General features: G+C 35.3%; 1 protein-coding gene across 1 annotated transcript; it reads left to right on the top strand.

The window, feature by feature from the left end:
• Positions 1–9,752: 9,752 nt before the first annotated feature.
• LOC123566581 (tRNA (adenine(37)-N6)-methyltransferase-like) lies at positions 9,753–23,296 on the top strand. Its single transcript, XM_053549111.1, has 3 exons — positions 9,753–9,774; positions 13,740–13,943; positions 20,570–23,296. The coding sequence occupies exons 2-3, from the start codon at positions 13,742–13,744 to the stop codon at positions 21,496–21,498; spliced, it is 1,131 nt and encodes a 376-aa protein (XP_053405086.1). The 5' UTR covers positions 9,753–9,774; positions 13,740–13,741; the 3' UTR covers positions 21,499–23,296.
• The last annotated feature ends 1,263 nt before the right edge of the window (positions 23,297–24,559 follow it).

The raw sequence follows: 24,559 nt of genomic DNA, 5'->3' as shown, positions 1-24,559 counted from the left end.
TGCAAGGTGCGCCCGCAGCTTCTATAATAGTATTTAGTCTTCTTAAAGGATGCCCTATGTATAAACTGACTGTGGGGTGCGTCCGCAGCTGCTATAATTGTATTTTGTCTTCTCAAAGGATGTCTTATGTATAAACTGACTGTGGGGTGCGTCCGCTGCTGCTATAATAGTATTAAGTCTTCTTAAAGGATGCCTTATGTAAAAACTGACTGTGGGTTGCGTCCGCAGCTGCTATAATAGTATTTAGTCTTCTTAAAGGATGCCTTATGTATAAACTGACTGTGGGGTACGTCCGCTGCTGCTATAATAGTATTTAGTCTTCTTAAAGGATGCCTTATGTATAAACTGACTGTGGGGTGCGTCCGCAGCTGCTATAATAGTATTTAGTCTTCTTAAAGGATGTCCTATCTATAAACTGACTGCAAGGTGCGCCCGCAGCTTCTATAATAGTATTTAGTCTTCTTAAAGGATGCCCTATGTATAAACTGACTGTGGGGTGCGTCCGCAGCTGCTATAATTGTATTTTGTCTTCTCAAAGGATGTCTTATGTATAAACTGACTGTGGGGTGCGTCCGCTGCTGCTATATTAGTATTTAGTCTTCTTAAAGGATGCCTTATGTATAAACTGACTGTGGGGTGCGTCCGCAGCTGCTATAATTGTATTTTGTCTTGTCAAAGGATGTCTTATGTATAAACTGACTGTGGGGTGCGTCCGCTGCTGCTATAATAGTATTTAGTCTTCTTACAGGATGCCTTATGTATAAACTGACTGTAAGGTGCGTCCGCAGCTACAATAATAGTACTAAGTATTGTTAAAGGATGCCTTATGTATAAACTGACTGTGGGGTGCGTCCGCAGCTGCTATAATTGTACATGTATTTAGTCTTCTTAAAGGATGCCTTATGTATAAACTGACTGTGGGGTACGTCATTTGCTGCTATAATAGTACATGTATTGAGTCTTCTTAATGGATGCCTTATGTGTAAACTTACTATGGGGTACGTCCGCTGCTGCTATAATAGTATTTAGTCTTCTTAAAGGATGCCTTATGTATAAACTGACTGTGGGGTACGTCCGCTGCTGTTATAATTGTATTTTGTCTTCTCAAAGGATGTCTTATGTATAAACTGACTGTGGGGTACGTCCGCTGCTGCTATAATAGTATTTGGTCTTCTTAAAGGATGCTTTATGTATAAACTGACTGTGGGGTGCGTCCGCTGCTGCTATAATAGTATTAAGTCTTCTTACAGGATGCCTTATGTATAAACTGACTATGGGGTGCGTCTCTTTAATATATGCTTAATGTATAAGCAGACTCTGAGGTGCGTCCGCAGCTGTTATAGTATGCAGTCTTCTTCACTGACTCTGATCCGTCATGAATATTCCTCTTTGATATATGCTTAATATATAAGCTGAATCTAGGGTGCGTCCGCAGTTGTTATGTTATGCAGTTTTTTTTTAAAAGGAGGCCTAATATATCAAGTGGCTCTGAGACGCGTCCTCAGTTTCTAGACTGTAAATTATTCTCCAATATAGGCTTAATGTATCAACTGACAAGGAGGTGCGTCTGCAGCTGTTATAGTATGCAGTATTGCAATATGTTGGGATCAAGTATTAACTGACTCAAGAATGCGTCCTCGGCTTCTACGACGAACTTTCATCTGTTATACATACTAGGTATACAGTGCTCTTCGAGGCCTAATATATCAACTGACTGAAATTCGTCCTCGATTTTTATACTGTATATTCCTGTTCAAAATAGGATTAATTAATATATTAACTGACTGTGAGGTGCGTCCGCAACTGTTATGGTATGCAGTTTCTTATTTAATAGATGTCTTATGTATAAAACTGACTCAGGGATGCGTCCTCCATTTCTACAATGAATATTCCTCTTTAAAAATTTAAGGAATTATCTGACTCTGGGCTGCGTCCGCAGCTTTTATATTGAGTGAGTTGCGAATCGACACAAAATGCATGCGCGGATCCAGAGGGGAGGAGTGCGGGGGTCCGGACCCCCTCTGACAAATCCTTAAAGAGAAAATAGGACCGCATTCAAAGTATATGTGGCTGCTGCTTCGTACGACCAGACATAATTCATATTTATATTAATTTTCTAAAAGAAACTAAGAATTCTACCTTGAAGAAAACTTTATTCATTTTCCCCAAATTTAACAGGTTAGCTCAAAAAAAAATAATTTGAAAATAAGGGGTATATTCATTTATGTATATAAAATTGCAGTGGAAAGGTGTTCTTAAATGCCCTAGAATGCAGAAAATGAAGCGCAAAATTTCAAAATTTTTGGGGGGTGGCGGGGAGAGGAGTCGGACCCCTTCTGAGAAAATAATCTGTATCCGCACATGAAATTGTCATATATCGCCGAGAATTTTTATGGAACTATGCAGTCCTCATCAATGGAGGCTTAATGTGTAACCTTACTCCGGAAAGATGCGTCCACATGTAGCTTTTAAAGTAGAACGTAATCTGAAGTATAATATGCTGAATTGCGCCCGTAGCTGAATTTTATGGTATATATTCCTCTTTAGTTTTGACCAATATAATAGGCCCTACTGGATTACGAGGTCCGTAACTCTTCATAAGCCCTCTTTATAGTGTGTAGTTCGCTTCTATTGTGTACCGTATAGTGTACATTCCTTTCTCTAAAAGCTAAAATGTATTTCCTGACTCTAAAAGTGGGTTATTAATAAAACCCGGCCCAGCCCGGCCCGGCCCTAACCACGGAAATAGCCGATTCCGATTGTACGGAAACCACCGGAAACTTACGGACGGAAGGCTAATATAATTACGAATGGTGATACCGCCATCTTAATCAAGGCAAATTTATGTACATGTATATTTTATTTTATTATTACAAAAGCAGAAGCAAAGTATTTAATATTGATGATACGTATGTTTGATGAAGTATTGCACTTGACATATTAAGCAAAGACCTAAATAAACAAGATATTGAATCACAATCAAAGAAGTAATACGTTCGACAGTCGATGTGTCATTTTGTGTACCGGACAGACACGAGATAGCAGTTTGCAGGATACTTTCAACAGAACTAGACAGGCTAGTTAATGGTGCGTCGTTATTTCACACCTAACGATGTGACACTAGGTTGTGTAGTACGGCGAAGGGGTCTATACCGCGTGCACTGGAAGCATTTATAAAATTTGGTTGCCCGACCAAGATAGCGTTTTAGCATATTAAGTATTAATTTAATAAAAATATCTTGCCTTAGGGAACATATGAATATAAACACTCTTATATTAAGGTTGTCAAAGATTTGCATTGATAAGTACACATTTTGCGAAAATTAATTTGAAATGTAAGTTTATGAAATTATTATTATAGTCCTTTTGCCTATCTCGGTTGCGCAACCAAGATAGATCGAAAATAGATGAACTTCGAAGCTATGCGCTGTTTTTATACTTGCCATTTGTTTCAGGTTGTTGAAGTATTCAAATCTGAATATAAAACAAGAAATTATATCAAAAGCTAAAAAAAAAATAGCCCACTTTTTACATTTTTTCATATGAAAGGGAGGCAATTACAAAATTTCATAAAAGTATCAAAGTAAACATTTCTAAAAAGGTATAAATCTATGTAATAGGTCTTTGTTCCTGAAATACAAGAAAACTGGAAAAAAATATAAAATGTTGTTCAAATGATAAATCATATAATTTAGCTTTAAACAAAACCGGGTGATATGTATGGAGATGATACCCGGAGTTACAGTAAGTTGTAGAAATGAATGAACTGGAGTTTAAAATATGAAAGATCGGTCGCAAAGTTTCGACCCCCCCGCCCGAAACATGTCCGCTCAGTCTGTTCAAAACAAAACAATACCATAAAAAACGGTAAATATCTAATATGGATAAATGGGAGAGTAGTGATAGCAATGAACTTTCGTGTTTTAACAATTTACTGCTAACGTTATTTTTGTTTTTAGATTATTTAATTTTTGATTTCTCTTTCTTTTATATTTGAAATAATACTAGCATATCTTTTTAACACAGAATTAAAAAAAAAACGATCTGGTCGGACTACGAACTATTTCAGCCTATGCTTATACAACTATTCACATAATGTTAACTTTTTTGTTTTTAAAATGAACATTTTAAAGCATGGATTACAAATGTGTGCAATTCAGATGTTAAATTATTATACCCAACACAATGTCCAATGCAATTTACCTATTAGTTTAACTTGAATAATATATCATATTTACAAGCGTTTTTATATCTCGTGCGCAAAATTTTATTTTCAATTTCTGCGCATGTGATATTATACAATAATTGCCTTTTGGTGAGGTCGATATGAGCCGCACCATGAGAAAACCAACATCCGCACAGTCTGGTCAGGATCCATGCTGTTTGCTAACGGTTTCTCTAATCGCAATAGACAATGTTGGTTTTCTCATGGCGTGGCTCATATGTGGATTTATCAGCCTGATATGATAAAAGCAATATCAACCTCGGGCGAATTTATCGGCTTGATATCGCTTTAACAGGTCGATAAATCCACATATCGACCACACATAAAAGGCGACATTTGTTTTATTATTAAATCCAGCCTACTCATAAGTATAAACATTAGATACAAATGTCTGCAGCCTTAGGTCATCTTTCGTAGTTAATTGTATACGACGTCGCATTGTTTTAACGTTAACGTGTGGACGTCACAGCTGGAGGTCAATACGTGTGTTTGGCTCCGCCTTCGAGAAAATACGACTTTTTATCGTTGAACATGTGACTACATCTAGAACAATGGAAATGACTATATATATAGATTTAATGTTAAGAACAATAATTTCATATCACATGCGCAACAACGCTATTTTGTTTTTCTGCGCATGTGATATTACATTTTCATGTCCCTATGTGAGATCGATACGTTCGTACTGATTAAAAGACGATGCGCTTATTTATACATAGGATTAAATTACTTTGTCTTGTATTCATACATGTGTGAACCTGGCCTATTTTCTTTTCTGCTTTTGATGATTGTTCTACATGCAACATTTTGAAAACATTTTTTCATCAAATATTAAACTGAAACTTCACCATCAGACTGGAAATTAACTAACTACTAAATACTAAGAAAATGAGTGCTCTTTATATGTTCCGTAGTTATCGCCGTTTTTTCGAATGTTACTGCTGCTGATTTTGTTGAAATATGCCATAAATACAGCGTTATGCAACCTCAAGACTATACCTATCAGAAAGTATTTTATACAGCAAAGTCGCGACAATTTCTAAGTGCTTACTAGTAAAGCCTCCTTAATTCTGTTTTCATTATTTGGTAAGTAATAGCCTTTTTTAATGTTAAATAAATCATTTCATTAATTTTTCGGTATAATAAAATAAGTAATGTATTCCTGAGATGGTGATCCCCGAAATAACTCTATCCGTGACTAATATTTCTCAATGCGACCATTGTAAGTTACTGTAGAGAAAGAGTTTAGTATTTAAACTGTAAATGTACAATACAATGTTGACGAAAATGGGCTTAAAATCCTAAAAGGCCTCAACAGGAAATAATTTTTCCCCGGGCCCAATTCTGACTTTTAAATTGCTCGGGACTTTGATATGCACAGTCCAAATTTTCCAGCACCGCAGCATGAAAATGAACCTGGTAGTCATTTTATAATTTTATTTCAATTCAAAAATTTCAGGAACATTTTTAGAAAATAAAAGATACATACTGAGTGGCGAACGATCAAAAAAGTGTTTAATAAGAAGTACTATTTTATGTTTTTCATTACGCCGCTTCTGTGTGTAACATGTATTCAGGTATACACGCGTAACAATAAAGATAGGAAAGAAATCGAAAATGGCTAACAAAATAAGAATATAATTAAAACGAAGTTTATGCTGTTGTAAACTTGTTTTGGTGATTAACTTATTTTTCCCTTAGATGCAAGCATTTGTATGTAAAAATTGAGTGTGCAATAGCTGCGCGTGAAAATAGGGTAGGAGAAAATTAAGACAATACCGCGAAAACGAAGAAGGAGACCCCTGTTTTCGCTCATATTACAATTCATTTTTTTTATCATAATTGTATTTGTGGAAAAAAAGAACACACTACTTAGTCGTTCCGTTTGAAAACATACAGGTTTCAATGGGCCTGTTATACCAAATGAAACATAATTACTTTTTGGATATAATGGACAACCACCCCCCCCCCCCCCCAAAAAAAAAAAAAAAAAAAAAAGGAAAAAAATTAATCTCCTTAAAAACAGAAACGTCACAACTACATGTATATATATTTAGGGTTGAGCTAAAATGTGATTTCTCGACGCGATTTGCGTAAGAAGTACGAACTTTACCTTTTCAAAACAATGTAATATCGGTGAAGATCAACTTTTACTATTATTTAAACAAGTTATGAAGGATGCAACTGTTTTTGGAAAATCCGCTCATTACACTTTCTTTACCATAAAGCTGAAAAAAAATATGTAAGGTTAAAACTTTTCCGAGATGCTTTATGGATTTGGCCACACATGGGCAGTTTAACAAACCATTTTAGCCGGAGAATTACACTCAGATCATTCGTAAAAAACTGCAAACTATCGTACAATTACTCTGTATATAAAAAAGCAACAGTTAAATCTGCATAGTTACGATAGGTTTGGTTCTACCAATGAAAAACTCACAAAACGTAGGGTCTCAGAATGCGACAGCATTAAAGCTGTTCAATATAGATACAAGTACAGTTCACTTCCGGTGTGGTCACGTGACCATAGTAAAGTAAGCAATGTTGGAGTAAATCGTCTGCAGTACACTTTGATATTGATAAATTTACAAAAAAAATCTTAATGAAGAAATTTGTGAGATTTGAAGAAACAACATCCATTTAAAGTTTTATTTTGCTTTTTCCAGACTTATTTGTAAATTATGATTAGCGGCTCAAACGATTCTTCTTGTTGTTAGTATCAGAAATGCCGAGCACTAGCAAACTGACTGAAAGGACATTCTGTATACAATAATATATCAAATCAACCTAAATAAATTGCAAAGTTTTGCAAGATATGTCTAACACTTTGAAGTTTAATCTTGAAGTATCTAAAAGCTTAATCTGAAAGTGTACAGCATTGGTAAATATCCAAACGAACCTTAGCAAGTTTTTACTTGGTCTTTTTTCACGGAACAGCGTGAATCGTTCTATATATTGAGTGCAGTTAAATGGTAATTTTGTTCCCATTCAAAAGATTTCTTTTTCGCGTCGAGTTTTGGTTCACCAACTAATGTCAAATACACTCGATGATGCTTCCTGGAAACTAACCAGTACTCGCACCGAAAGAAGAGACTGTTGGAGTCACGGTCAAAATCCGCTGACAGGATTCGAACCCGCGACCTCCGGATTACGAGACATCCCGTACAAAAATGAAAACAGGTAAAATTTGTATCACGATTCTACTCTATATAGTTTTGAACTAATTTGAATATACTGAAGTAAGTTAGATTATTCAGAGATTACTTGCAAACTTGAAAAAAATAAAAATAAAAAAATGTTAAAAACATTATAGCAACCTGCCGAATATGAAATCGAATATCGAAAGTGCAACATTCTCGCATACCAGAGTTCTACCGTGGTTCCCCGGATGAACTTTTTGACGAACATCTGATGGATGAGAATGAAGTGCAAAGACTATGCCACAAACTGCAATGTACCACAATAAATTCAATGTGTGACTTTCATCGTACGTCAATTCAGTTGACTAAGTTCAAGAGATACTCAGAATACTGCGTGAACAAACCTATCTCAGTATTTGTTTCTATATATTTATACAGGAATATTTTAAAAATATGGGGTACCGTGTGTAAAACTTTTCAATATTCAACGCTGCATTCTCCGTGCGTAATCGGGATCCCGACCTAATTTAAATTTTTCACATGACCCTAAACGTTTTATGGTCTTTGAGATTTTTTAAAAGCTTTTTAATAAAAAGTTTTAAAAAAACTGCTCATTCTATTCTTTAGAAATTGTCAGTGATATTAGAAATATAAAAAATAATTTCTGTAAAGTCTCATTGAACAAAAAAGTATAAAAAAAACCCTACCTATTTACTACCTATTTTAGGCATGTTACTGGACACAAAGAATTATTTAGGCTTTAGGAATGCACAGGTGAAACAAAAACTCTTTGAGGCCCGAGAGGAATTCCTTTCTTCAAAATATAACACCTTTTTGGACAAAACGTGATTATAAAGTATTATATAACGATACAAACTTTCGGGAACTAATTAGAAGGCTCGTCAAAACAACGCTGTGTATAACGATTCCTGTGTACAAGTTTACAAATTATATTAAGACGTTTTTGCAAGAACACGCAGTCTTTTAACCCATTCATCAAAGAAGTTCCTCGCGGGCTTCATAAAGTTCAGTGTTTTTTACTAAACTCTAAATATGCAAGTTGATATCGACACGATATCATTCGTAATTATATTAGCCTTCCGTCCGTAAGTTTCCGGTGGTTTCCGTACAATCGGAATCGGCTATTTCCGTGGTTTGGGCTGGGCCGGGCCGGGCCGGGTTTTATTAATAACCCTAAAGTGCGCCCATAATTTCTCTTTTTAACTTAATCGAGTACCTGTCAATCATTCATCCAACTCCGCCCTATAAATTCACCGCCCCTTACTGTAAGGTGCGTCCGCAGAATCCTAACTGCAAGATACGTCCTACCAAGCAAGGTGTTGAATTTTTTTCTGTTTTATTGTATACTTTCTCTCACTTAGGATTACCAGATCTTGCAGGAAAAAAAAAACAGAAAAAAATGGGATTTTCTTTCTACTAAACCAAATATACAGTACAGACACAATTAATCTCGGTCCATGGAGTTCAACCCGGACAAGTGTGAAGTCCTTAGAATTTTTAGAAAGAAAAATCCTGTAGTCTACCCCTACAAACTTCACAACATAGAGTTAAAAACTTGTGAGGCAGCTAAATACTTAGGCATAACCATTTCCAAAGATCTAAACTGGTCCAAACACATTGACAGTATCACTTCCAAAGCAACTTCCACTCTTCGCTTCATACAACGAAATGTCAAAACTGATAATAAAAAGGTCAAAATTGCTGCCTATAACACCTATGTCCGCCCTCAACTTGAGTACTGTTCAAGCGTCTGGCATCCTTGGCAAAAAACCCTCACTAGCAAAGTCGAAAATGTCCAAAGGTCAGCTGCTAGGTACGTCATGTATGACTACAGTTACACCAGTAGTGTTACACAAATGCTGAAAACCTTAGAATGGAATACACTCCAATATAGAAGGTTACACAATTCATTAGTAATGTTTTATAAAATAAGGACCCAGACAGTTGCAGTCGACCAATCTCATCTTATTCCAACTAGAAACCTAAATTACTTAATCCCCATGTCTCACACTCAGTACTTTTCTAACTCCTACTTCCCTAGGACCATCCGACTCTGGAACTCCCTACCAACTCATGTTAAATCTAGCCCCAGTCTCAGTATCTTTAGAGAGAGGCTGGCGGTGGTCAGTATGTAATTCTGTTGCCTCTGTCCCATTTTAACTGTAGCATACTGTCTTTTTTAGCTTTTATTCTTTTAACATTGTAACATATCAGTTCTTTAACAACTGTTTCTCTGACAGCGCCACCCAGTGATAGTCGGAAATCGACGGTTGGGTGAAAGATGTAGATGTAGATGTAGATCTCTTTAGTCTAAGTTTGTCTGGGAAAAAAGCCCAGTAATAATTTACAGAAATTCAGATTTTTCCTAACAGTAGAATGCAGGTACAGGTAAGGCTTAGAGGGATGACAAGTTAAAAATATCAGATCATAAAAGAAGTTGTCTCGATAAGCCAAATGAATATATATGCCTGTTTCTCGTCAATTCGAGCTTTCTCATCGATTCGAGCCCTTGTGTTTTAGTAAAATTCATGCTCATGTAGCATGTTCTTCCATCAGAAACTTGTGTCATTTACATTTTAAAATGCCTTGGAAAATATTAGTCATGAAACCACTGAAAAAATGAGTAAATACCTGTTTTAATATTTTGCGTCAAAAATTGCTTATATCAAAAGGAATTTACATAGTGGGTAATATTGTGGGCCCAAATTTCAAGCTAAAAGCATCTTGAGCATATTTCGGCTGTTGTAACGAGTGAACAAGAAGTCAGTCTTGATAGAAATTTGCTTTACGGAAATAGAATATGCAGACATTAACACTTAATGACCTTCCAAACAAAGGGCTCGAATCCATGAGAAAGTTTTAAAATGATGTGGAGTTTGACCTCCTTTAGTCTCGTGCAAAAAATACATAATTAAAGATGATAAAAATGTTAATACTTATTGCCCATTGTTAAATGCAAATATTTTTGTAACAAAAAACAAAAATTATTTAATTGAACAGGTTTACAAAAATATGCACAACCCTAAAAGATTTAAGAGGCTCGAATCAAGGAGAAAGCAGCATATATATATTACATGTACAACATTAATGCACAGGAGTCTGAAATTCGATCAATAAGACCATAGAAGTCTTATCTTTACAAAAAAATACCCCCTATATATGTTTATTTTATATATATTTATATATAGGGGGTATTTTTTGTAAAGATAGACTTCTATGGTCTTATTGATAGAATATCAGACTCCTGTGATTCATGGAAAAACAGGGGACAGTAGGGTGTAACTGTTTTAAGTTACGTAACCTATTTCAGTTACTTTTTCAAGCATTTTATAACCTGTATTAGTTACAAACAAAGGTGCACGGCACGTGGCCATGACTTAAACTACTTCCCCCCTCCCCATCTACAACCTCCCAGAACCCTTATGCACATCAAATAAATTCTAAAATCTATTAAACATCATCTAAACACCATAACTATTGACAAAAGTCAATTATATGGACCAGCAAAAATTTTATACTCTAAAAACACACGGTGGGGGGGGGTAGTAGTTTAAGTTATGGCCCAGGGCACTCGTTTGGCCATTTTTTGGGCCGCATATGGGTACCATTCCCCTCCTAAAATAATATGTTTTTTTCCCCTTTCTCAGAGTCAGAAGAAAATTCCCCTGATGATAGGTTGTTCGACACAAATAGATATGAACTCTTTCTTTTAATATTATATAGTGCCTCTAAGGAAGATTACTGTTGCAATATAGTCACATCAGTTAGGAATGATTGAAAACTGTATTAATAAGTGTGAAAAGTAGTTGCATATATGTACAAAATGTACATGGCTTAAACTTCCCCTTTTCGTCTTAAAATGTCGAAAAATTCCCCTTCCTGAGGGTATGGGTACCTGTCCCCAAAAGTTGTCTAGTGCCCTGTGGCCATGCTCCGTGCACCTATGGTTATAAAATATAGATATTATTAGATAACTCCGGTAAGTTATTAAAAAAAAGTCTTTTTGCTGTTCTCACAAAGTGAACTTTAAAGTGAAATTAGTAGCAAACTCTGGTTAATCAAATTCTCATTTAGTCTGATCATGACCTGAAAGCATAATGGGATGTTAAGAGTTTTATAGCTTTAAACTTTGGCGTAAAACTTTATCAGCTTTGCGTAAAAAAATTTACTTTATAGCTGGAAAGATAAAAGTTCAAGGATTCAGGAAATAACTGCATTAGTCTCATTCAAAATGAGGAATTGGCACAGGAGGGCTTTGTAATATATCTTACGATAACTGAAACAAGTTAGGAAGTGTCTAGCCATCCGGTAACCTGAGGCCTAACCTGCGTTCTAGCCGTCTGGTAATTGGTTTCTTAAGGAATAAGTAATGATTTATATAGTTGTAAATGTTGTTTACTTAAGATATCAATACTTATCTGATTTTTCAATTGATAAAACAAATGAGATCGTGTTTGTATAAAAATTCGTTGATATTCTATTTTTAGAAATGATAAAACGTTGATTGCCGAACGTCCGTGTTATTGTGTTAAAAGTGGCCTAAACTTTAAAGCAGCATGCCGCCAGATTGTTTGACAACAAAAATAAATTCAATATATTTCAGAAACAAAAATTTGATCATTTTCTAATGTTCGTAATATGACCAAACTTTAATTTGAAAGAAAGATTATTTTTTAGCCAAATCTGGAGGCATGCTGCTTTAATTCTTAAAACACATATATATATATATATATTTGAAGAATGGAATAAAACAAGCAATTCATTAATTAATTTTGACTATTATTTCAAAGTAAAATGGATTAATTATGAACACTTAACTACTGTTTTTCTAAAAGTTCTGAACATCACACTGCCGCTATTGAAATTAAATGTCATTTATTTAAAAAAAGTTATTCATAAAAAAATATTTGAATACTAAAATATGAAAATTTTAAGTATTTCAAAACTGTTTTAAATTTTAAAATCCAGTGAAAAGTTGTTAAAATTTAAAAATTCCGATCCCATAAATGTTGCCAGATGAACAAATTTTAATGAGTGATGTCACGGCAATCTCGCCATTATTGGTTTCGGCAAACTATTGTTATATCGGCTGAATAATGCAGTGATTTATTGTAAATCTTTAGCATGTATTCACACAAAATTTTGTAATAAGTATCAATATCTTAAGTAAATAACAATAAAACTATATAAAATCATTACTTATTAATTAGGAAATCTATTACCGGATAGCTAGAAAATCCCCATGAGGATTTGCTAACCGTCTGGTAACTGGACGGCTAGAACGCAGGCTAGGCTTCCGCTTACCGGACTTCCAACAAGTTATGAAAGTAAAAGCAATAACTCAAACTGGTAATAAACTGCGATAACTTGAAACAATTACACCCCTGACTGTTAACTTCAGTAGATACAGCAAAGTATTTGGGAGTTAACATCTCATCTGACCTTTCTTGGAACAAACACATAGATATTACCAGCAGAAAAGCTAACAAAATTAGGCATTCGGAATTTCCTAATGTAACAGTCTCGGTTGCAAGCCTTGACCAGGACTCGAACCTCGACCTTTGGCTTACCATTCAAACGCTGTACCATTAATGATTTGAGCTGCCGAGGCCATCAGATACAAGAACTGCTATACACCTTTCCTCTTATTGTGAGACATTGGCACTCCTGGCCAATGTCTGCCTCAGACTGTTAACTGAATTCAGATGCACACCCCAGCCAAATTGCCTCGCCCCACATGGGCTCCAAAGGTGAACATCTTGGTAGAACCTCCAAATGTAACAATCTCAGGAAAAATGTGCAGTCTCGACCAGGGATCAGACCTTCGGCTTACTGTGACAACGCTCTACCAATTGAGCAACCGAGGCCACCTGATGGGAGAACTCCTGGCCAATGTCTGCCGCCAACTGTTAACCAAATTCAGATGCACACCCCTGCCAAACTGCTTTTCCCTGCAAGGGCTCCAAGGGTGAATGTCTCGTAGAACCTACAAAATGAAGTATAACAGTCTCGGGGGGGAAATGTGCAGCCTCGACCAGAACTCAAACCTCGGACCTTCCGCTTACCGTGCCAACACTCTACCAATTGAGCTACTGAGACATTCACCCTTGGAGCCCATGGGGAGTGGGAGAAGCAGTTTGGCTGGGGTGTGCATCTGAATTTGGTTAACAGTCTGCAACAGACATTGGCCAGGACTGCCAATGTCTCGCAATAAGAGGGAAGGTGTGTAGCGGTTCTCGTACCGGGTGGCCACTTTGTCTGCTAAGTGACAACTGTGACATAGTACTTGATTTTTTTGTGAATCAAATTTGATTCTCAGTAGGACTTTTAATAGAATATTATATCTATTTCAGAGATGAGTGAAGATAGTAATAGGCTGAAAGTAATTGGGTATATGAAGTCACCATTCTTGTACAAGAACGGAACTCCCAGACAACCCATAATCTGCCGACAAGTCACAGGGGAAATAACAATTGAGAAACATGTCTTTAATAACCCAGAGCATTCACTTGAAGGGCTGGAGGAATTTAGTCATGTATGGTATGAAACTGATAATTGTTATTTTTTTATAATTGATACAACAATTCTTTTTAATTTTTTTGGGTTTTTTGGAACATTAGTGTATTGACCGGGGTTTTTTTGTTTTCAAATTTCAGGGCTACAGGTATTTTTGCTCAGTTATGTGTCTGTGTCCTTTTTTCCAAGTAGGGGCCTAACTTTTTTCACTCCCCATTTATTTTATTTAGGGTTTTTACTTCAGAGCAAAACAGTTTTTCCTTTTCTTCTCCCACACCCAAAATTTTAACAATATACAAAAGTTTTGGGCCACTAATGTTTCCCGGGAATTATTGCCTCCCAAAAACAATAAAAATTTTTGAGTACTTTTCCTTTTTTTGCTTTGTTTTTTAAACCGGCTACTTTTTTAAAAATAATTTTTTTAACTGTAAATATCCAAAAATTTTAAAATAATTCTAAAAATTTTTATGTTTTTCTGACACTTTTACATGTTTCTTAACATCCCCGGGATTTAAATTTTTCTCAAAAACCTCCCAAATTTTATGTTTCTCGGACGTACCCCTGATAGTAGTGTTTCTGTTTTATCTCACAATCCAACACCTGTAAATTTAATGTTCAAAAAAAATTTCAGTTTCTTTTTTCCGTTTATGTTTCTTAAGAGATTAATCATTTTTTAAATCCATAGAAGAAGCCCCTTTTATCCCTTTACTATTTCTGAAATTTTAAAAATTTTAAGGGTTAAGAAAATACTGTAAAATCATTAATATTTGCGGGGAAAAATTTTTCCAGGGGGTTTAGTTGTTGAGTAAGTACATGAAATTTAATCCCAATGAAAAATTTTAAAACCCCCCCGTTTGTTAGTCGACAATTTGAAGAATAGTTAGCTGTCTACTCCCCTGGCGTCGGCTTTGGGAACCCCCCTTTGGGTTTTAAATTTTTTCCCATGCAAGTACATACACCCTATCTTTTAAAGGCATAAAACTTTGAAAATTTTTTTTTTCTTTTTCTGGGCCCAATTACCAACCTCACTGGATCAAGTTCCATAACTCTGAATGATTTTGAGAAAATTTTTTCCCCCCTTTTTGGCCCTTAAAAAATTTCCTGGTCAAGTTTTACATGAAAGTTACTATCCCCAAAAAACTAATGAGATATTGAATTGAAACTTCACATGTGTCTTCGGGTTATAAAATATTTGTTTGCATAAGCCCCAAAATTTTTGACCTGCATTTTTTCCCCCCAAAATTTCCCCCCCCCCCCCCCCCCTTTTACTTAGAAAAATTCGGGTTTAAAAGGGTTTTCCCTTGAAAGTACTTACAGTATTACTAAAAGGCATTAAAAATTTGAAACTTATTTTTTCTTTTTCTAGACCCAATTTTTCCAACCTAATTTGGGTCAATTTCCCATAATTTCCGGACCTGTAATTTGGGAAATTTATGCCCATTTTAAAAATTTTGGGGACTTAAAAAAATTCCTGGTTAAATTTTTTAATGCAAGTTACTTTCCCCAAAAAACTAATGCAGTTTTTTGAATTGAAATTTTCCCCACGCTTTGGGGTTATTAAATTTCAGTTGAATATCTTTTCCTCGTTTATGGGTTTAAAGCTGGGTACTCCGTTAGCCGATGTGTTTCAGTCGGCCCTGTTTTTTTCCCCTTTAATATTTCAAGGAAAATTTTTATAAATTTACCTCGAAATGTTAGCTCGATATTTTGTTTAGCTCGATGAGTTTTTTAAGCCCGGGTAAAATTACCTGTACTGTTTTTACACCGGGTTTGTCGATATCACAGCTTGTAAAAAAAAATTTCCATGTTATGTGTAAGGTGTGAAAACCCAACCTATTGTTGCCCGGGGTGATGTATTGGGCCCAAAATCAATTTAATTTATTTTGTTTGTTTTTTAATTTTTTAAACCCAAAATTTAAATGTAAAGGAAGTTTGTTTAAAAAAAAAATTCCCAAATAATAAGTCTTACAAAACAGCGTCCCAAAGGGGGCCCAACTTTTTTCCATATAAAAATTAATTTGGATGAAAATATTTTTTTTTGTTGAAAAATTTAAAAATCTGCCATTTTGGGTTGAGAAATAATATGGTATTTAATGGAAAATTTTTTTTGAAAATGCTTTGGGGGTTATTATGACAGTATAGACGTCCGAACAAGTACAAAATAGTCCCAGATAGTCGATATGTTACGTCGAACTTCGGTTTCGCCCGAACTTCGGTTTTCGTCAATGCAATTTTTACGGGTCCCTTGAATACGGGGGTAAGGGTTATTCGACTTTTGTTGGTAACATAAAGGCCTATAACTCTGACCTGCATTTTGGCCAAATTTTTCCCCCCCGTTGGACTTGGTTATTCCGGGTTTTAAATTTTTGGTTTTGAAAAGGTTTGTCGCAGAAAAAAAATCAGTTTAAAAAATTGAAACTTCAAAAGGGTCCCCTTCGGGGTTAAAAACTATTTGGGATTTCATCAAGTCCCAAAAATTTTGACATGTATTTTGGTCAAATTATGCCCCCTTTTGAACAAAAAACTTTGGTTAAATTTTTGAATCCCAAGTTACTATCCCCAAAATTTAATGAAAGATGCGGGATTGAAAAACTCTGAAAGATTTTTTAAAACTTTTTGGGGCAAATTTTCCTGCTTTGGGACAAAAATTCAAATTTGTTTTAAAGGACAGCTTTTTGGTTTTATGTTCAAAATTTTGGGGAAATCCACGAATTTTACCCCCAAAAAATTTTCCCCATTTTCAAAAAAACCCCACAAAATTCTCGGGCCCCCCAAAATTAAATGTTTTTTTAAGTTTTTTAATTTTCATTTTTTTGGGTTTTCAGGATTTTTTTCATATTTACAAGACAACAATTTTTCTTTCCAAAAGCAAAGGTTAAAGCCCCCCACGCTGAATGGTAAGAAAACGGGTGTTTTCTTACAGGGATCCCCTACAGACCAAAAAAATTTTTGGGACTCACATGGCAAAAAATTGAATTTTTTAAAAGGGTTTTGGGAATAACGTGAAAGGGGACGTTCTGTTTTTTAAAGCCTATTTCTTTTTCAAATTTTTAATGAGTAGATGTATTTTTTTGCTCGAATTTTCAATGTAAAAGTAGAACTATTGCACTGCCCGGCGTCGGCGTTGGTTTTTAAAATTTTTTTAAAGTCAAAAATCTTTGTTACTTTTAAAGCTATTAATTGAAAATTTTTAAAAAAGTTTTTTATTTTTTAAAAATCTACCCTCAGAAAAAAACCCCCTAACTTGTTTGAATTTTTTTACAGATTTTTTGGGCCCTTTTTTTAAAAAAGGGCCCAAATTTGGTTTTGTCCAGGGGAAAAAATTTTATGATTTACATTTATTGCTAACTAATGGCTCACTGACCCAGCAAATTTTCCCCAAATATTATCTCCAGTAGGGTGTGGGAAAATGTCTGAGTTTCAAGGGAAATTAAAATGATTCTTCTCAAAGTATGTAAATTTAAAACACTTGCTGAATTTTTTGAAAAACTTTTAATCAAAAGGAAAATTTCTTGCACATGATTCCTCTGTGTTTAAAAAGCAAAAAACATCCAAAACAAAAAAACGTATGTTTGGAAATCTTTATGGAAAAAAACCCCGAAACCCAGAATAAAAACAAAAAATTTAAAAGATGATTTTGTGTTCTCCCCAAAGCATTTGAGCTTCATTTTGTTTTTAGCCCTTTTGGGGATTAGTAATTTTTTTTGGCATTTTTTAGCTAAAAAAAGGGCTTTTCCAAGCAGTTTTAAAAACTCTCTGTAAGGCACATTATTTTTGTAAACAGATTTTTACCCCATTGTTTTTATTACTTTTTGACAGGAAAACGAAGGACTGACATACAAAAACAATTTCAGAGACCCCAAAAAAAAAGGCATACAAAATACTCCAATTTTTGGCTTTATATCCAGTGTGGGTTTTCAATAAGGGGTTTTTAAAATAATTTCCCCTTGTGAAAAGATTTATCATAAGTACACAACCCCTTTTTTCAATCTCTACGTTTCTTTTTTTTCCTTTTTTCCTGGTTTAAAATAGCAAATTCTAGGGTCGTAAACTATCGATAATTCTCCAAAAACCCCTTTATTAAAAACTTTTTCTGAATTTTAAAAGGGGCCCGTATTTTGAGGGTTCCTGAAAAAATGGATGGAAAGTGCCCACGCTCCGCCCCCCCCCCCCCCCCCCCCCCCCCCCCCTAAAAAAAAAGGGGAGAAACAGATGGAATTGATGTTCATGGACCTGTTAATGAAAATTTGGGCCCTTAGATGAATTTAAATGATAATGAAAAGGGGGGTTCATTTTTTATTTGTAAAGAAATTTAAAGAGAAGGAAATTTTTTTTATATTTTTTAAAAAAAAACTGTATAATTTTAAAAAAAAAAAAAAGCCAAATTTGGGAAAATTTTGGGCCAAACTTTGTCAGAATTATGAAATTTGGTTTCCCTTTTTGGGGTCCCCCTGAAAAAACGGGAAAGGTTCAGGGTTTTTTTAGTGAGTTATGCCTTTTGTTTATTTTGATTTCTAATTTTTAAAATTTTTATCTTGTGGCCCTCCAAGTGTTAATTTTTGGCCTTTCCCGTAGAAGGGTCATAAAATCTGCAGACACAATGAGATAATGATTAATTTGTTTATTATTTTTCCCATTACACCTCGCAGTGAAAGGACTTTTCTCTAGCGATTGATGTTAATTTGTTTAGTAATCAAATTTCTGGTTTTTAAATTTTGGTTTTTAATGTAAGTAATTTATGTGCTTTTTTTGTATCATAATTTAAAAAAAAAAATTTAAAAATTGCAATAACTATTAATGGTGTTAAACTCTCTTTTTTAGGGGTTTTTGGTTTTAAATTTTTAGTTTTAATTTTTAGTTCCTTCTTTTTGGATTTTGAGCCCGGGCTTGGGAAAATTTTGGGAAAATTTAAAAAAAGACCCGGGTGGGGCGCCCAAGATAACCCGTGATTCTTGTAAAAATTTTCAGTTTTTTTTCAAACCTTTTTTATTTTTTTTACTATTGCTTAATTTTTACTGTTAAAATTCACATTTGTTGTTTATCTTTTTTTTTTCTTTTTTCAAAAAAAACTGTGGTAACAGGGTTTGGGCCCCCTTAAATTAATCTTAAATAGTCAAGCGTGCTGTGGGGACGCTTTGTTTTTATTTGTAAGGATTCTTTGGGATGGTTATAATTTTTCCTGTAGAATTAAAAAGCAAAATTACTAGAATTTTTGATTAATGGAAAACCGGGAAAAAATACTACCCAAGGTGTCAAAGGGGGTTTAAAATAGTACCCCTTTATCCCCTCAATGTGTGAGATTCAGCTCTAATTTTCAGAAAAAAGTAAAAGGTATTGAGATACTAACATCCTAACAAATATTGCTTTTTTTTTTTCATTTAAAAAAAATTTAAAAGCCGTCTTTTTCCGGTTGGGATTGTATGCTTTAAAAAGGTTGTTTTTTTTTGGGGCATTTTTTGTCTCCCATTTATGTCATTTAAACCCAATTTTTTAAAATTTGGGGTTTTGGGGGCGATATGTAATATTTTTACTGAAGATGACGCTCAAAATTCCCGCAGGGAAAACTTTTTGGGAGAAAGTTTTTATTACTTCACAAAACACATTACCTCATTTATTTGTCTCCACATTTAGTGTCATGAAAACCCAAAATTTAACTTTAATTTTATCATTTTTTTAAGGGCTGAAAAGGGGGAGACTGAAAATTTAAAATGGGATGAAAGGGTAAAAAGTTTTAAAAAATATTTATGACCCAATTTTTTAAAAATCAGTGGGAACAGTTAAAAAAATTTTTTTTTGGGGACCCCTAGAAAAGGTAACCCATAGAAAATATTTTAAAGGGGTTCCCTGCTTCTTTATGCATGAACGGATAGTATTTTCAAAATATTTTTAGCAAACACTTTTCCTCAAAATGTCATGATACACTTTTGATGAAAGGGATTTTAAATAAAATTTTTTGGGCCTGTAAGTTATTTCTTTATACTTTGGGTGGATATTGTTAAAGAAATAGCCCTAAACATTCCCTATAGCAAATTGGGCGTTTCCTGCTCCCTTTCCCGGGAAAGGTCAGATAGGGTTCCTTTTTTGGGTTATGTTTTACTGTCAAAGTGCCTTTTCTTTCCCGGGGCTCTAATTTTGTATCCTAACAACATATGGCCCCTTTTATGTTTTCTACAGAACCCCATGTGTATTGGAGTGCCCCTTGGGGAAAAAAAAAAATTGTGGGTGTGCGACCGCATGGATCCAGGCCAAACCGCGCATCGCCAGGTTTTGGTCAGGATCCTGCTTTTTCCTAAACAGTTTCTCCAGTTCCCAAAAGGCTTTAAAAAACGAACAGCATGGAGTGGGCCAGGGGGCTGCCCCGGATGCGCAGGCTGGTTTTGGGGTCCCCTGCTGGTTTTGCACACCCACTATGTTGGGGTTTTTTTTTTTCCCCTGGCACGGCCCCATTTATAAAAGATGACTAGAAGCATCAGAATATCCAGAGTCTTAGCTGGCTGAGTTTCTTTGTATCAGTTTTGACACTATGAACAATTGGCATTTAAACATGTCGCAAATCTTTTTATAATGTTGTATGAGTATTATTGTAACTTGAACTTTAACATATCCATCATGTGATTATATTTGCAAACATCTCATTTCATAAATAATATTTGTGTTCATGATTAAGATTTATGTCACAGTCAGTGGTTGTTTGTTTCAGGTCCTACTATAACAGTATCGGGTATTGACATCTTGGATGGAACACCTATCATAGATTTGAAACCCTACATTCCCCAGTATGATAATCCAGCTCTGCATGTTGAAGACTTCAATCAGAACCAGTCTGGAGATGATGAAGCTGAAACCCAGTCAAATGGAGATCTTGAGAATCAGTGTGAAAATGATGGAAATGAGAACCAGTCCAGCTTGTCATATACCCAGTCTCAAAATGAAGTTGGAAAGGCAGATCATTGTAAAAGTTCAATGCCAGGTGTTACACATGTAGACTGTCATGATAAAGATTTTGAATTAGCATTCTGTGATATACAAAAGGACAGCAAGCAGGTTAACCAAGGAACTGATACAACACCATCCTTAGATGGAGCTAGTGAACAAAGTCTAGATCTATTCCATGTTACAGACTGTGCACAAAGCCTAGATCTACCTCCTGTTAGAGGTAATGATGTAGTGAATCAGTCCCAGAATATAAATTTGTCTGAAGCATGTAGAAAGAAAGAGCAAGTTGCAGATATAGACTGTAACTCTTCAAGTGCCAGATGTTCTACTGCAAGCTGGATTACAAAATCACCTGTTCCTAAACTGAAAGTCAGATTTACACCTTCAGCAGAAAAACAACTGAAACTCTTTAGTGCTGAAGGAAAACATGCAGATTTTAAATTTAAATTTTTGGAGAGTTATGTTCAGGCTCGAGAGGCGATAAGTGATATATTACACGAAGATCCACGCTCAACATACAGGAGAAATAATTGTGCAGACAGCTTGTATTACTTCACACTGGATGTTTTACACATTACCTGTTGGTTTGATGAAGATCTTGTTGAAATTGTAAGAATTAAACCTGTCGGAAAAGTTGATAGATTGAAAGAAAAGCAATGAAACTAAAGAAAAGTTCATGACATGAAATTGTATTATTGTTACTGTTTTTAATATCGGTTAATTCTGGAAACTCAAAGTTTAAATGCTGTTATGAAATTGTCATTATTATTTATTGATTTTATGTGGAATGCTGTCTGTTTTATATTATATGATTGTTTTCTAAAAAATGGAATTTATTATACTTTCACTTTCACCTGGGAAGTGGGTGGCATCCGCAAAAGTTGTCGACTCTCTTAGCAGTTCTTCTCCAGTGTCACAATGTTTATGGGCATAATCTTAATTAGTTATTACTCATTTCTTGCATATTGCAAATATGTAACACTTACAAAGAAGTATTGGCATTTATGACCTGTGTGCTTGTTTGTCCATCCAGTGTAATATCCTTGCAATAGTCAGTCACCTTGAGTTAATATTATATTCACTAAAACCTGCTGCCCTGCAAATGATATTAAAATTAGCAAAGGATTTTAAAGTTATTGCCCATTATCTTGTTAACATTATCAATTTTGCTAATATCTTTATCATAGCATAGGTTGGCACATTGTCACACAGTGAATGTACACATGCATTAAATGTACACTATTGAAACTCTTGTTGAACCATATTCTAACAGAGCCTGATTTGTTTTCCTTTTAAACAAGGACTGAAAAAGTGTGTGTTATTTAAGAAATAATAAGTTCCCAAAAGTGGTTTATCATAGAATAACCCTTGTTTTGAGTTCTTATGTGTAAAAATATATCACAAAGGCCGTAGGCCTGAGTAATATATTGTTTCACATAAGAACGAACGGGTTATTCTACGATAAATCACACTTGGGAATTTGTTATTTCAATTCTAACACAACATACCGGTACTTGTATCAACAGTGTTAGAAAAAATGGTAACTACTTTCTACGACTGTGCAACGCACCTGGATCGGATGACGTCATTGCACGCGAGTGGTTTATTGCAGAATAACCAGAGATAGATTTTCCTCTACATGTATGTAGGTTATTCGCTGGTCGTGTTAGAATATGCAACAATCCACTGTTTTTAGCTCACCAGAGCACAAAGTGCTCGGGGTGAGCTATTGTGATTGCCTGGCATCGGCCACACTTTCCTTTAAACAACATCTCCTCCTAAACCATCAGGCCAAATTTGATGAAACTTCACAGGGATGTTCCTTGGATGGTTTTCTTAAAAAAGTATTCAAATAATTGAATTCCATACAGAACACTGGTTGCCATGGCAACCGAAAGGAAAAACTTTAAAAATCTTCTTCTCCAGAACCACAGGTCCTAAGGCTTTGATATTTGGTATGTAGCATTTGGTATTGTTCAAATTATCCCCCTAGGGTTAATTTTTGGCCCACACTGGGTGTCACATGGTTTATATAGATTTGTATAGGGAAAAACTTTGAAAATCCTCTTGTCCAAAACCACAGGGCCTAGGGCTTTGATATTTGGTATGTGGCATCAGCTAGTGGTCCTCTACTAAGATTGTTCAAATTATCCCCCTTGGGTCAAATATGGCCCCGCCCTGGGGGTCACATTGTTTACATAGACTTTTATAGGAAAAACTTTGAAAATCTTCTTGTCCAAAACCACAGGTCCTTGGGCTTTGATATTTGGTATGTAGCATCATCTAGTGGTCCTCTACCAAGATTTTTTCAAATTATCCTCCCAGGGTCAAATATGGCCCCACCCTGGGGGTCACATGGTTTATATAAACTTGTATAGGGACAACTTTGAAAATCTCCTTGCACAAAATCACATGGCCTAGGGCTTTGATATTTATATCTCCTCCCACTGGGGGGAGACATAATTATTGTTTTAGCCCTATCTGTCCATCAGTCGGTCGGACTGTCCGTTCATCCAACCATCACACTTCATTTCCGATCAATAACTGGAGAACCATTTGACCTAGAACCTTCAAAGGATGGTTGGGCTTATGGAGTAGACAACCCCTGTTTTTCTTTTGGTCACTCCATCAAAGGTCAAGGTCACAGTGGCCTGAACATGGAAAACCATTTATGATCAATAACTTGAGAACCACTTGACCCAGAATGTTGAAACTTTAAAGAATGATTGTACACGCAGAGTAGTTGACCCCTATTGATTTTGGGGTCACTCTGTTAAAGGTCAAGGTAACAGGGGCCTGAATCTGGAAAACCATTGCCGATCAATAATTTGAGAACCACTAGACCCAAAATGTTGAAACTTCATAGGATGATTGGACATGCAGAGTAGATGATCCCTATTGATTTTGGGGTCACTCTGTCAAAGGTCAAGGTCACAGGGACCAGAACATGGAAATCCATTTCCAATCAGTAAATTGAGAACCATTTGATTTTGAACCTTTAAACTTCATAGGGTGATAGGACTTACAGAGTAGATGACCCGTATTGTTTTTTAGGTCACTTCATCAAAAGCCAAAGTCACAGGGGCCATCCATCTGTCACACTTCGTTTTCAATCAATAACTGGAGAACCATTTGACCTAGAACGTTCGCACTTCACTGGATGATAGGGCTGACAGAGTAGATGAACCCGATTAATTTTAGGATTATAGGTCAGAGACCACCAATTGAAAAAGTACAGGGAACTTACTGGGAATGAGGTAAGTGTATACCTGGGAATAAGGTAGCATCTGTGCGTTCTGATTGGTCAGTCATGTAAACAAACCCAAGAAGTGATTATTTTTTTCAAAATGGAATATTTTTACTGCATTTACAGTATTTCATTATACATTTTGACAAAATTTGCTACATTTTATGTGTATTGAAAAAAAATGTTTCATCAAATGAATTTCTCCCGCCATGACAACGATGCAAACAGGGGGTCATCTCATTCACACGAACATTACTTAAATAAAGTATCACTATTCATATGTTTTTCGTCCGATATTTTGGTGGAACTAAGATAGTTCTTGAAAAAATGTGATTGGATATACATGTTTCGATATGTGGAAGGCCATACACGCCATAATGTTATAATGAAAGTCTGTGGGAAAACAATTGGTGTTCTCTACCCTATATTAGAGCTAAAACGTGACTTTTGTCGAAAGCGATCACAGGTAATGTT

This window comes from Mercenaria mercenaria, chromosome 8, assembly GCF_021730395.1.
Source record: "Mercenaria mercenaria strain notata chromosome 8, MADL_Memer_1, whole genome shotgun sequence".
NCBI lineage: Eukaryota > Metazoa > Mollusca > Bivalvia > Venerida > Veneridae > Mercenaria > Mercenaria mercenaria.
This window is presented reverse-complemented; position numbering and strand designations above follow the sequence as displayed.